The sequence below is a fragment of the Lepisosteus oculatus genome, chromosome 5 (genome assembly GCF_040954835.1).
Source record: "Lepisosteus oculatus isolate fLepOcu1 chromosome 5, fLepOcu1.hap2, whole genome shotgun sequence".
Lineage (NCBI taxonomy): Eukaryota > Metazoa > Chordata > Actinopteri > Semionotiformes > Lepisosteidae > Lepisosteus > Lepisosteus oculatus.
This window is the reverse complement of record NC_090700.1, coordinates 54,119,556-54,132,161: the sequence shown is the minus strand read 5'-3', so window position 1 is coordinate 54,132,161 and position 12,606 is coordinate 54,119,556. Positions and strand designations below refer to the sequence as shown.

The 12,606-nt window shown below is 42.3% G+C and overlaps 1 protein-coding gene across 27 annotated transcripts in view; it reads left to right on the top strand.

Moving 5' to 3' along the window:
- mef2aa (myocyte enhancer factor 2aa) overlaps positions 1-12,606 on the top strand; it is a 154,711-nt gene that overhangs the window by 135,139 nt on the left and 6,966 nt on the right. For 21 of the 27 annotated variants that reach the window (XM_069190639.1, XM_069190630.1, XM_069190635.1 and 18 more), the window contains 2 exons: positions 8,126-8,310; positions 10,878-10,901. In XM_069190639.1, coding sequence (XP_069046740.1) covers positions 8,126-8,310; positions 10,878-10,901 — 209 coding nt within the window. The remainder of the gene's footprint in view (positions 1-8,125; positions 8,311-10,877; positions 10,902-12,606) is intronic. The other 6 variants (XM_069190641.1, XM_015343592.2, XM_006628870.3 and 3 more) reach the window with 1 other exon arrangement.

Sequence of the window (12,606 nt, the reverse complement as noted above, 5' to 3'; positions counted from 1 at the left end):
AAAAGGCTGTATTGCTTTAGTGTTGAAAGAGATAAATGTGTAATTTCATGCCCACTCATTTTATGCTGTTTTTCTTATTTTAGGTAATGTTTTTAAGTTATTTCTTTAAACAGAGCACTATGAAAGAAAATAGCATTCTTTATTACATATTGGAGTGCTGTCTTTCTATACTGTACTTTTACAGATATCTTTGTGAAAATAATTTTATTTTCAAGGGCAGGTTGATATTTGAAGAGCAAAATGTTGTATCAGGTGAACAGAAATTAAAAGCTGTTGATCGTGTTTCTGTGGCAGTACAGTGAATTAAAACCTGAAAGGGGGACAAAATGAGTATAAAATTTAAACATGCTCCAGTCCGTTAAGTGCTTCCAGATAACACAGCCATATCTGGCCTGTAAGTATAGAGAAGCTGTGACATGAAGAACATGCTTTGAGCTGCCAGAGTATCTTAGTTATACTTGTGTTTGCCCTCCTCTATCAAAACTAGGCCCTTTGAGGTTAAATCACAGTCAGGTCTGTAGACTTTCATCTTTTGCAGATCTGGAGTTCACAGGATATTTGTAAGATCAGAAAATCACATCTAGTAACGTATCCTCGTGCAGCCTGTTTTTTACAGGAGTAACTACCCGTCCGTTCTTATGTGTCTGCTGTTGACTGATGAAGGAGACAGAGGTGGGGCACACATTACACGCCACGTTGTGCTGCTGAGTGAGCGCGCTGATCTCCGAGCTGTAGCAGCAGCAGCCTGTGGGGTATAGAGGGCAGTGTGCTTCCCACAGGCCCTGTCAGGGCACAGGCTTGTTTTCAGCGCGGAGCCTCTCCCCTTGGTGCCATGGTGGGTAGGAGGAATGTTGGTGGGCTCAAGCCCCTGGCACACTGCGAGGGGTCTGCAGCTGTTGTTTGTTCCAGGTTCCAGCGTGGCAGCAGAGTCTTTCTGGAAAGGAACCTCTTCCATGTCAGTGCTCATGTCAGTTGGCCATTCCTCACATGCTTTCGAGTTTTTACACATAACCATCGGGAAATGAGTGGCCTGTGGAACAGGCCGTCATGAATGTTCCTTGTGCCTTATTTTTAATGCCATGTCTTGATCTTGGCACAGTTTTTTTTTTTTTTTCGGAGGGCTTCCCAGACCTCAGAGGCGTAAACATATAGATGTTTGATCACCCTGTGATCAAACCTGAGGAATGGCAGTCGGGCCTGCTGTTGTAATCCTACCCTATCTCCTGAATAACAACTGGGGATTAAGATATCAGAAATTCCTTCTATTTTTTCTATTCTCTTTTTCTTTTTTTTGCCAATTTAGTTTACATTTTAGTCTTAATAACCTAATAACTTAAATTATAGAGAGAGAATGGCTCATATTTAAAAAAGAAACAAAAGAGTACTCCTTGTGTTTTGATTATTTCTGACATTGGGACATCAGAAACCTCCTAAATATTGCTAATACATTGCTGCTGATTTGAATTTTAGACAGAGACAATGTATTGCTTTTTTATCAAAAGAACACTGAACATGGTCCCACAATTTAGCTTTCAGTATTGCTTGTTAAACCTTCAGTGAAATCTGTATTGCTCTCTCTTGCTTAGTGCACTCTGAGTGACTTAGACACTGTAGTGTTACCCTGAGTTTCTTTTTTCGCTCAGTTAATAATACCTGACAAAGGTAAGCCTTTGGACCTGAGCACTGACATCCTTCGGTGGAGGACAGGTGTGGACTGAACCTGGACAGGCGCTGGGAGGGGATGGATTAACACAGGGCTGCTTGGCCGCAAGAAGCTACCAGGGTATCCACAGCACGCTTCAGTGGGATTGTTTCTCCCTGGGTGCTGATTTAGGACTGAAAGCACAATTTGCATATTTGCCTAGCTGACTTGGCACTGTCTGTCTTCATTCCTGCAGCTGAATCACAGAAGGCAGAATCATAGCTGAGACGTCCCAGACTCTGTCTAGTTAAAGAAATTGAAATGATTACAGTACACAGGAGGCTCAAAGAGCTCAAGAGTTCAGGCACTGGACGTTTTTATTCTTCTAGAGCTGGAAGGGCTATAATTTACGTTTTGCTTTTTCATATTGTACGTAGCTGTGGCACAAGACTATGCCTAAGATTTGGCCTTTCTGCAATTACAAACATGCAGCTGCTATGAAAGAGGGCAAAAGCATGCCAAATTCAAGTGCTGGTCACTACCCAAGACATTAAACTGAGGTTTAAAAGGCTTAATGTTTTCCCAGGTGCTATAGGATTTCTAAGAATTAGAAGAATTTTTAAGTATCTAGCCTCCTGTTTTGAAAAAACACCGGTATAGCCAGGATTTATTTATTTAATTTTTTTTTAATTTTACGAGTGTGATTTTCTTATTTTTGTATCTCTGGGGGCTTAATCTGTGGTCGAAAACTTAAATCGTGTTGTGGTAGATCCTAAATGAGGTCTGTGAGCTAAGACAATAAGGCTTGTGATAGTGGAGACAAGAGAATATGGTTTTACACAGTCCAATGGCAAGTTACATCGGCCAAGAAGATCTCTTTCTCCTTCTGATTCAGATTCATTAAAAAAGCATTTAGCGCAGGAATATGAATGAAAGAATGTGTGCCTCAAAAAGAATATCGGTGTCATTCCAGTTATATAATAGGCCAGCATCCTGTGCAGATTCCCTCATTAATCTTTCATAGTCACGATCTTATTTGAACAACAATTACAAGTGCTGCTTCAATGATAAAAACAGACCATTTCATGTTGTCACCTCACACTAAAAGTCTAGAAAGGTCTACAAAATCGCAGATGAGATTTGACTTAATTTGAAAGTTGCACTTTAAAGCTGTCACTGGCATATTAGTTTTATTTTTTTAAGCTGCTCATAAAGTAAAACAAAACGTCACAGCCTTGGTGAAGCTATAGGATACAGATATACTACCTATCTTAATAGATGCTGCCAGTTCCTTTAATTATCATTACTGTTACAAGGAAATCTTCCTTTTAAATCTCAAGTAATGGGTTTTGTTTCTGAAAACCATAGATGGTGTTGTAGTTCATGCAGAAAATATTTCTCAGCCTCTCTTAATTCATATACTGCACATAAATGAGACTTGCTTCCTCAAATTGAGGTACTTTTAGGGTTTTCTCAAAATTTTGTTAATGGCAAACTCAAACCTTTCTTCTTGGCCTTATGAAGTTAGGTTTGAACAAGAAATACTGTACAAGGGGCAAAAATATGCCAAATTGTTTTATTTGAAGATGATTTTTAAAAATTGCCACTGAGATCAGTAAGAATTTGTAGAATTAAATAAAATAGCCTGTTTAGGAGAACACATTGCATTTCTAAATCAGTATTGAGGTATTGAGGAGCTATGGTCCCATGATTTTTGTCATATCAAATACAAATCTATATAATATGCTAATATCAGTCTCTTCTAGTGTCTGATATATATGCATAGCAATAAACAGGAGATTGGTGTTTTCATTTTGTAATGTCATTAAATTCGTTTTCTAATTCACAGTGGGGAGAGATAAATTAAAAGGATTTGGCAATTAACAGCGGAATCTCAATGATAAAATGACATATTCAGGTGATATGTCATATTTATACTGTTTTAAAATAGAAACTAGCTCTTGTGTTTTAAAACTACACCTGAGTATGTAACATGGGTTCAAATGGGTCTGCAATTATTAAGCACAATTTCTTTATAAAAATCCATCATTTTAAATGTCCTTTGTTCACCTTAATGCCTGTTTCAGAATCAGGACTAACACGACAGTGTCAATAACAGTAATTTGTTCAAAAAGGGATGAACAATAAACCATTCCATAAGAAATTTTTTAACTTTTATAGTTTTGTCAAGGATTTTCCCTAGAATTTGAATTGTTCATGAGCTGACAATTGTGTGGTAATATCTTGCTTTGAAAATCAACCGAAAGGAAATAATCACCAAGCAAGAGCTAATTGTTGAAGTCTAAGAGAAATAAAAATCCCTCTGGCACTAATTACTCCTGGTTGATAATGCAGTGAAATCAGGGCTTACTACACCATTTGCTCTGACTGATACACTGAATCAGGCCCTGTGTGTCCTTTCGCACAGCTGAGGACTGTGTGATTTTGTTTTTAATGAGAAAGTTGTGTTGTCTGACCAGTGTACAGCAAGGCCAGTGGCTCTCTTGATGTCTGGACGCGGTGTTCATAATGGAGCCTTGTGTGCAATTCTCTGTACCTGACAGAGCTGGAAGGAGGCTCTGGGTAGTGAAAGGGTTAAAGAGTTGAGGTGCACTGGCGGGACTGAACGCCTGGGTATTGTTCAGCTGCAGTGACTGATTGCCTGGTTTAATTCTGGAGGGCTGCCACACAATGACATCATGCTCCCCGATCATTATCAGAGCCCTGTTGGTGAGCCTCTTTCAGTAATGTCAGGCTTTTAGCACCCACCTCTGCACACACACCTCCTCGTCTCCTTGGCTCGTCTCGTAGCACTGTTAACAGCACACCCTAGTACAAGTTCAACTCTAGAGATCTTTTACTTGTTATGTCTGAACCCAGGACATAACAGCAAGTTTTTGGGGCATCAAACTGCATCTGTCTTGAACAACTACAGTAGAGTTGGCTAGATGAAGGCATCATTTAAAAAGTGGAGAAAGGCCTTCTCCCTTTTTTGTCGCTTCTCCTGTTTGACTTGTCAAGTTACAGGGTTAAAAAGAAAAGATTGGTTACGATACGATCTTTCTGGGTCATTCCACTGAGCTAACATTTTCCATGTTTCTCAAAAGGAACTCCACTAAATATCGTTATGAATAGACTCTTATCAAAGGTGAACCGTAAAGGAATCTTGTGGGTGTCTGTGTGTGAGTTGCAGGGACAGTACTACCTAATGTTAAAGTGTTCCTTCAGATACCCAAATTTGCTGAGTAAGTTGCATGGAAACTTTTTGTAACTGATCCTTCATAATAACCGGCTATTGCCACTATGCACTATGACTGTAAGCGTGAAATTAGAAATAATGCAGTTGCACTGAGGGCCATGAGAAAGAGACATTATGATAACAGCTAAAAAAGTAAAAGAAAAAGTTAGACTTTTTCGACAGAGTTGAAGCCATCTGTTTTTTTCGTGATCCATGTGAACAACATAGGAAAGCGAAAGCAAGTGTTAGAACAGCAGCATGTTTTACAACCCACCTGCATTAGAGTAGTCTGTGGTCTGGTTTCTCCGAATGAGTACTGAGCTGATTCACAAACTGTGACACACCAAATCATGGGCTGATGTCAATCGCTGACTGTAGAAAAAACATCTTAATGCACACTATCACAGAAATGGCGTGCAATACATTACAGTCATTACAATCATAAATCATGGAACATCAATATCCTCATTAGTGGCAGTACAATGTAGCTCTACCTGCTGTCAATTAAAGCTGAAGCAAAATTGACCTGTTCAATCCCAGAATCTTGAACTGTGTGAGTTATTTTTTATAACTGGACTGAACTATAATGGTAAAAAATATGAAGGACATTTTGCTAAAGACTGAGCAGATTTAATCCCAGATTCTATTGATCCTTTAGTCGTTATTTCCTCCCATCAAGCTAATAAGTCTTCCCTTCCCATTGTGACTGAAAAAAATGCTTGCTGTGCCAGTTCTCCTTTCTGTGTGAGACTAACAAGGGCATTGTGTCCAGGTAGGCAGAAACAATACATTTGAATGGGCTATGAAAACCTATGAAACATGCAGGGAGGGAAGATTAGGGGGTGCTTTATCCCGATGTGTTAAAACTCAAAGGGTGATAATTACGTTTTTTTAAAACCAATCCCCATATTCCTAAACCCATGGAGAGTAAATCTATACTGTGCTTTTTTTGCTATAAAGGATCATTGGTCTCCACAGCCATTAAGAGGGTTTCACAGGAGCTGTCTGCAAGGTGGAATAAAAAGCTTTGTGCGTTAACAACATATATAGATTTTCCGTTTGGCAGTCAGGCAATGATTTTTTTTATTACTGCTTTTGCGTCTCGTAGCGTGTGACTGATTTGAAAATTGGATGTAGTCCGTGCAGCCATTCTGTATTTGCTTTTGTCCCTGTTTCGTGTACAGAGTAGTGCGCTGTCTGGCTGGCTTGGAGGAATGTCACAGAGCACAGACCCCTGAGTGGCTGTGCCATACTGTGTGGGGTTTACTGAGGAGGAGGAAGGGAAAGATGTTTTGAAGCCCAGCCGACTTGTGACAGGTCCTTCAGGAGACGGGAATATTTTCACTGTGCCTTTGGCAGCTAAAACAGTATTCCTTCTCCGTTCAAGGGCTGCTGCAGGAAATACTTGGCAGGGTGGGAGAGAAAGAACCGCACAAATTTAGTGCTGCGTCTCCCAAGAATAACCGCAAGAAACAGTAGCTTTTAACTTATACTCGTGCTTCTTATTTTTGGGATGCCTCACTTCTCTGAAAAAGTGAAGGAGAATGTGAAAACCTGTGAAAAAAAGGAACATCAAAAACAATTTTGCTCATCTGGGAGCGCACAAGTTGCTATTAATTCTAAAGAGAGGAACAGCCAGTGACCTTCACACAAAATTCATGAAAGACACAATTATTTGTCCTAGTTTAGAAGGCTGTGTTATCAACAGTCAGAGGGAAAATGTTATGAATGGTCCGTCCGGTGTCTCTTTATGAACGTTAGTTTCCCAGTTTGCCTGGGTAACTGCTTCAGAGCAGAAATAGTGGGTATGTTGTAAATGCATTATGGAAGCAACTGAGCCTGAAGGAAGTTCAAACAATATGAACAAACAGATGGTGGCACAAGCACCTTTTTTTCATTCTAAGTAGCAGAGAAAATGGTAGTGTTGCCTGGCACTACACCAGGCATTCAAACAGTGCCGTTAACACTTGGGGGAAAGGAGGCTGTAGTGATCACAAAGGATATGGCATCAGGAGGTAATGACAAGGTACTGTACGTCCTCATCTGAGGAGATGGCTGGCAGCTGTGGGACAACAATGAACCTTGCGCTTAAAGTGAGCGTGATTCTAAAGACGTGACCTATTTTTCCTTTAGCAGTTGTAGTTTTTTTCTCCTGAACAATTCTGCATTCAACTTTAATTTGAATATGACATTGTTCAGGGTTGAATGAGATGGATTTTCCCTGTAGGGGGATCCAAGCTTGCCGGCCTCTCTCAGTGAAAGGGGTTTGCAGTTATTTTAATGTTCGAGCCACCAGACTTATCCAGCCTGCACTCCTTGCCTTTGCTCCAGTAGTATTTATCACCAAGAGGCTGAAAAGTGTACAGTATGTTCAGAGAGAAGTCCAGACAGGCAGTTCAAGTCTGGGGTGTGTCTTTAGCCTACTGGGATTCCCCAAGCAGTGGCATATGACTGAACACGCCTGGGGTTGACTCACCCACCAGCTGGGGGCACAGCCCTGACAGAGGGGTTTCTGTGACTTGCCTGTGTGCTTACAGTGATGCTACTGCGTAACTTCGGGAAAGTGGCAGTTCATAAGTCTTATAATGAAAAAGCTAAACTGAAGACTGGCTGCCAACATATAAATGGATCTGCATTTAGGCAGCACGTTTGACCTTACCTCTTAGTTAAGGGTTAGATGTCTCTTGGGTTTGATTGATAAGAATTAAATTAGTCTCGGCTGCTGAAATCTTACGGCAAAATTTCAGAGTAAATACTTCTTTGGTATTTTGCTCCGGGAGACCCAGAGAGCCATACAGCCATAAAGGTTTTCTTGACAGCTGTAGGAGCAGAGCTGCCTGCGTCCCCCTTGTGCAGGGATTGAACAGAGCCACTGAAGAGAACAGAAAGGAACTGGTTAACATACGCTGTCCAGTCTCCTCCCAGAATACAAAACCAAGTGTTTTAATGAAGCCATTCACCAAGAGAAAGAAAGGCTCGTCAATTTTAAAACGACTGTTTTATTTTCAGATATGCACAGCATACTTACCAGAGTCTATTAAATGTCCCAGAGGGCAGAGAACACTTAGCGTTGCATCCTCTGGAATGCAGTGCAGCTGTGAAATGGACTCTTTTAAGACTTGGCTCCGGGCTACTCTGTGTTTATTGGCCTGCAGAAACAAGGTCTGGTCAGCCAGGTTCCAGGCTCCAGCCTTCTTCTGCTCTGCACTAACGGCAGCTTCTGTCTCTTGTTTTCGTGTCCACAGGGAATGGTTTTGTGAATCCACGGGGCTCCCCGGGCCTCCTGGGCACCCCGAGTGGAAACGGCCTTGGGAAGGTCATGCCCACAAAGTCACCACCTCCCCCCGGGGGCAACCTGGGGATTGGGAACCGCAAGCCGGACCTGAGGGTGGTCATCCCCCCGTCCAGCAAGGGAATGATGCCCCCACTGGTGAGTCTGGGGACACCCCGGTGTGTAAGGGGAGTCGTCTCCCGCCTCTCTTCTTGTTTCCATCCCAGCTGAGGTCGTCATTACGGTACAATCGTTGTTCTTCGTTTAGCAGAGGCCTAGTTGCTTGCATTCTAAACAGCTGAACGGGGGTAGGTGTGATACTGTCTCTAACCCCATCCACCTCTTTAGAGCTTGAAACAGCTGCGTGGAAAAGAGGGTTCTTACCAGAACCCCTCCAAAAGAGATGGATTAGCAGAAAGCTTAAAGAGCGGAGCAGGAAGGGAAGCCAGGAGACTCCAGGGTTGGGAAAACGTCTTCTGGGACACTGCAGTAGCTTGAGAAAAGAAATGAAGGAGTGACTAGCAAAAAGAGTGCCAAGAGCTGTGCCAGCGTCTGGAATGGCGCAGCCATTGAAAAAGCTCCATGAGGACTCAGCAGCCAGAGCAAGGCGGGTGGCAGAAGTCAGTCCGCGTGGCTGCGATTCTGCATTCTGGTTTGTCCCCAACTCCAATGGAAGCCATTCCCTGCAGTTTACAGCTATGTCACATCAAACCCCTCTCTACAATAAAATTTAATAGATACAAACTCCTAGCTTGAAATCTGATATGAAGGCATGAGAGTCAGTGGATGGAGGTTGGGGGTGTGCCCCAGTTGGCTGAATAACTAGTGAAGTGTGCTGCTTAGTATTTACGATGCTCTTGTTTGAGTGCAGCGCCCAAGCGATTTGTCATAGAAAGAACTTGTGATTGTGCCAGGAGCACAAACATCATGAATAGAAATATTTCAAAGGCCCAGGTGCTTTATCAGTCAATTATTCACACAGAAATTACAGGGTTTCTCTAATTATTGTAATTAAAGTGGAAAGAAACCCAAACCACAGTCAACACCCTAGGCTACTTTAGGCAGTCTTGTCCATTAATCAAAATGCACAAAAATTGGCACACATGTTCATCTTCAAACTTGGGAGAGTTAGTAGTTCCTTCGCCAGAATCAGCCCTTCGGGAAGACCAGGGAGTGGCTGTGTAAATATTGCTGGGCTAACCGAGGGATTTGTCGTCTCGTATCCCAAAGGCATGTCATATATGAGGTGAAGCACATGTAACAAGGTCAGCATTTGGAAGATGTGTAGATTCATGATTAAATTAGGATTATAAATGAAAGAAGAGCAGATAGAAGCACCCATGTGCTGCCTGCTATTCTGACAGTGCATTCATAAACAACAGGCTAGTAATGGAATAAGAAACAAGAAAAAAGATTGCCAGCATGTATTCTTTAGTTTAGAAAAGTTCCTCTAATCCAAAAAGAGAAATGGCTTACTTGTCCCTTTTCAGTTTTCTTTGAAAATACAGCTCCTTCAAATCCAAGAAAGGGGAAGAAAATCATAACCTTGTGGCAACAGAGAGAGAGTCTGTTGACAACCTTTCATTAGGTCATGATGGTATTAAATTAATCATGTCTAACTCTGACAGAGTCGGATGAACGCTTTTTAGGAGCCTAAAACGTTAGTAGATAATATCTTGTCACCCTTGTCATGTCTGCCTCACATTATTCCCTCAATGTGGGTATTAAGACAGCCAGCCTGGTCTCAGACCATCCCAAAGGACAGTGACAGACGGGTGTCTGCTCAGATTTTGTCTACGCAGCAGAGAAGGCTCATTCCAGTGCTACTGCAGGCAAATCTCTTAACCCCCCTCTCAGACGAGCACTGTGGCGTTAATACCTCCAGCCTAAGGTGCTCAGGCTACCTTCCACTGTGGCGTTAATAAGAGACCAGCAGTTCTGCAGTGGAAGCACTCCAGTCCTGGTGGTAGTACATGTCCTTTTGTGAGTCATTAAAAGACCGGCAAAAAAACCTGTCAGTCCCATTCTCAAATATTTAATTAAACTAAGTGGTGATCTGGGTGGTAAGGTACCAGATTAATCATGGTATTGGCATGACTCGTAAGCATGCTGCCAAAGCTCTGACACGAGAGGTTAAGTATCTTCGGTGAAAGGTTAAACGGTCACTCCGAACAGCCTCCTCCATTTCTCTCTCTGTGTCAGGACCTATGTTCTGCTGGGTTTGGGTCCGGTATCGTGCACCCTTCCTGTGCTCATTGAGGCTTCTCCCCTTCAGTCACTCATCAGCTGTCTCTGAGTAGCCTCTCATTTTAGGGGTCAAATTAAAACTCTGGAGCAAGATCACCTTTCTAAGAGATGGCAATTACTGGGTTGTAGAAAAGCAACATTTTAAAACCCTTGTTTTATTAAACAACATTGAAGCAATGCATCCAGTATCTCACCTACAAATAGACAGCTGTGCATGCCTGTTCTTGAGCAGGAATTAGGAAGCTTTGTTGGACTTGGACTGGTTGTTACTTTAGAGCCGATTCATCATAAAGCTTCACAGGGGCTCGTATCAGTGGGCAATCAGCCCCCCATCTCTCACAGCAGAGCCCGATCGAGAAAGCCTCTGCAGTGCTGGGTCTGTGGGTCAAAGCTTGGGGCTGCGGGGAGAGGTGGGATCAGGGTGGTTCCTTGCCTGTGTAACAGTGCCATCTTCTCTTCTTCTTTTCCGCTGAGAGCAGTCGGAGGAGGATGAAATGGATTTGGTGAGTTTGGAAAAGTGCTTGGAGAGCAAAAATGAGAAATGCGTGACTTTAAGAAAAAAGGAAGCAGCAAGTGAAATCATTAAACAAGGGGGCACAGACCAGAATTAAAGCAGAAACATGTGGCCTTTAACACCCTTTTTGTTTGGCCTTCAAAGCTGAATTTGAGCGCATGAGCTGAGCTCCAGCTCCAGCGCTGGTTGGAGGGTGGGATTTACACCAGTGCATGCTGTGTACCTGGGGCAGGGGATGACAGAACAAGAATGGGGCCCACAGCTGCCTCAGCCCTCTCAGGGCACCACGACTGGACCCTGCAGATCGCCTGGCGCTGTGCTGCTGTGCAGTATGTGTGTGCCGAGTGGAACAGAGATCAGGCTTGGCGCTATTTCCTTCAACCAGAACCTGTGAAAAGCCTGAATCATGATCATGATTCATTACCCAAATGGGCTCAAGCAGACCCATGGTCTGAATACAGGAGGGTGGCAGGGGTCACAAAGTGTTTGATTTGGCATTTTCTCTGCCTTGCCCCACAGCTACAAACCGTGCCAGTGTCGAAAGGCGGGGTTTTTTTGCATAGCTTACGGCTCAGCCTAAAATCAATTCTAGCTCAGGGCTAGAAAGCCACAGCCTTCTTCCCTCACAGGGATGCATGCAAACTGCCACACTGTTCAAGCCGATATAAATATACTGGTAGAGAAATATATGCTGCTACAGTATATAAATAACATTTTCTTTCATTTTAACCCCTCAGATGATATCATTTACAAAGTTCCTTAAAAAATACCGCAGAAGTTTTATTTCTTCTTTTTTTTTGGTCTTTCATTGTTTTTTTTTCTAATTGAGGGAGATGACTTCATTCAGGATGATGTCATCCACCAAGAGACTCTGGACTGAATGATATAATCTCGCTTGAGAATAAGAAAAACCACGAGGGGGCGTTTGTGTGTTTGTGCAGCCTTGAAGAAGAAGTGTGTGAGAGTGCAATGTGTGTGTGACTCAAGTACGAGAGTCTTCCAGTCCAATTCTGCCAGTTTTACAGCATGCTAGATATTCAAAAATGCTTAACGATCTCTTAAATTTGCATTACCTTCAGCATCAGGTGTTTGAATTCCTTCACGCATTTGAATTGGGATAAGATTATCATCTCCAGTAGATGCCTTATATTGATAGCATGATAAACAAGCAGAAAGACACTGAATAATTATTCAGCACACCAAGCTTTCTTAACTAGGTTATTTGATCCAAGCCAGATTTTTTTTTTTAATATTTAAGCACACTTCATCCACAATTTAACAAAGATCACAAAATCAATGGCAATCTGCAAGATTTTAAGTTATTTTAAATTACTGGTACAGAACAGTCGCCTTTCATGCGGCTCCTCCGTGTCAAAATCAGATCATCTTTCTTGCCCCTTTCACCCTAATTCAGCCCCAGTTTTTTTGTTACCACAAAAATGTTCTATTGCTTCATCTTGGGTGTAGCTGGTTCAAAGCTTTGCTGAGCTGCATGGATGTAAGTTAATGGTGTCTCAGTGCTGTGGCTGTAACTAGCTGTGAATTTGTGTTTGCATGCTGCGTGGTGTTTTAGCTGTGATTTTTGGTGTTTTAGCAGCAGAGTGACATCAAAAGGATGATAAAAAATACTCAAAGGTTTTATGCACCTTGGGTACCATACTCCGCTGTGCATCTGCAGCTGTGAAATGTTCCCT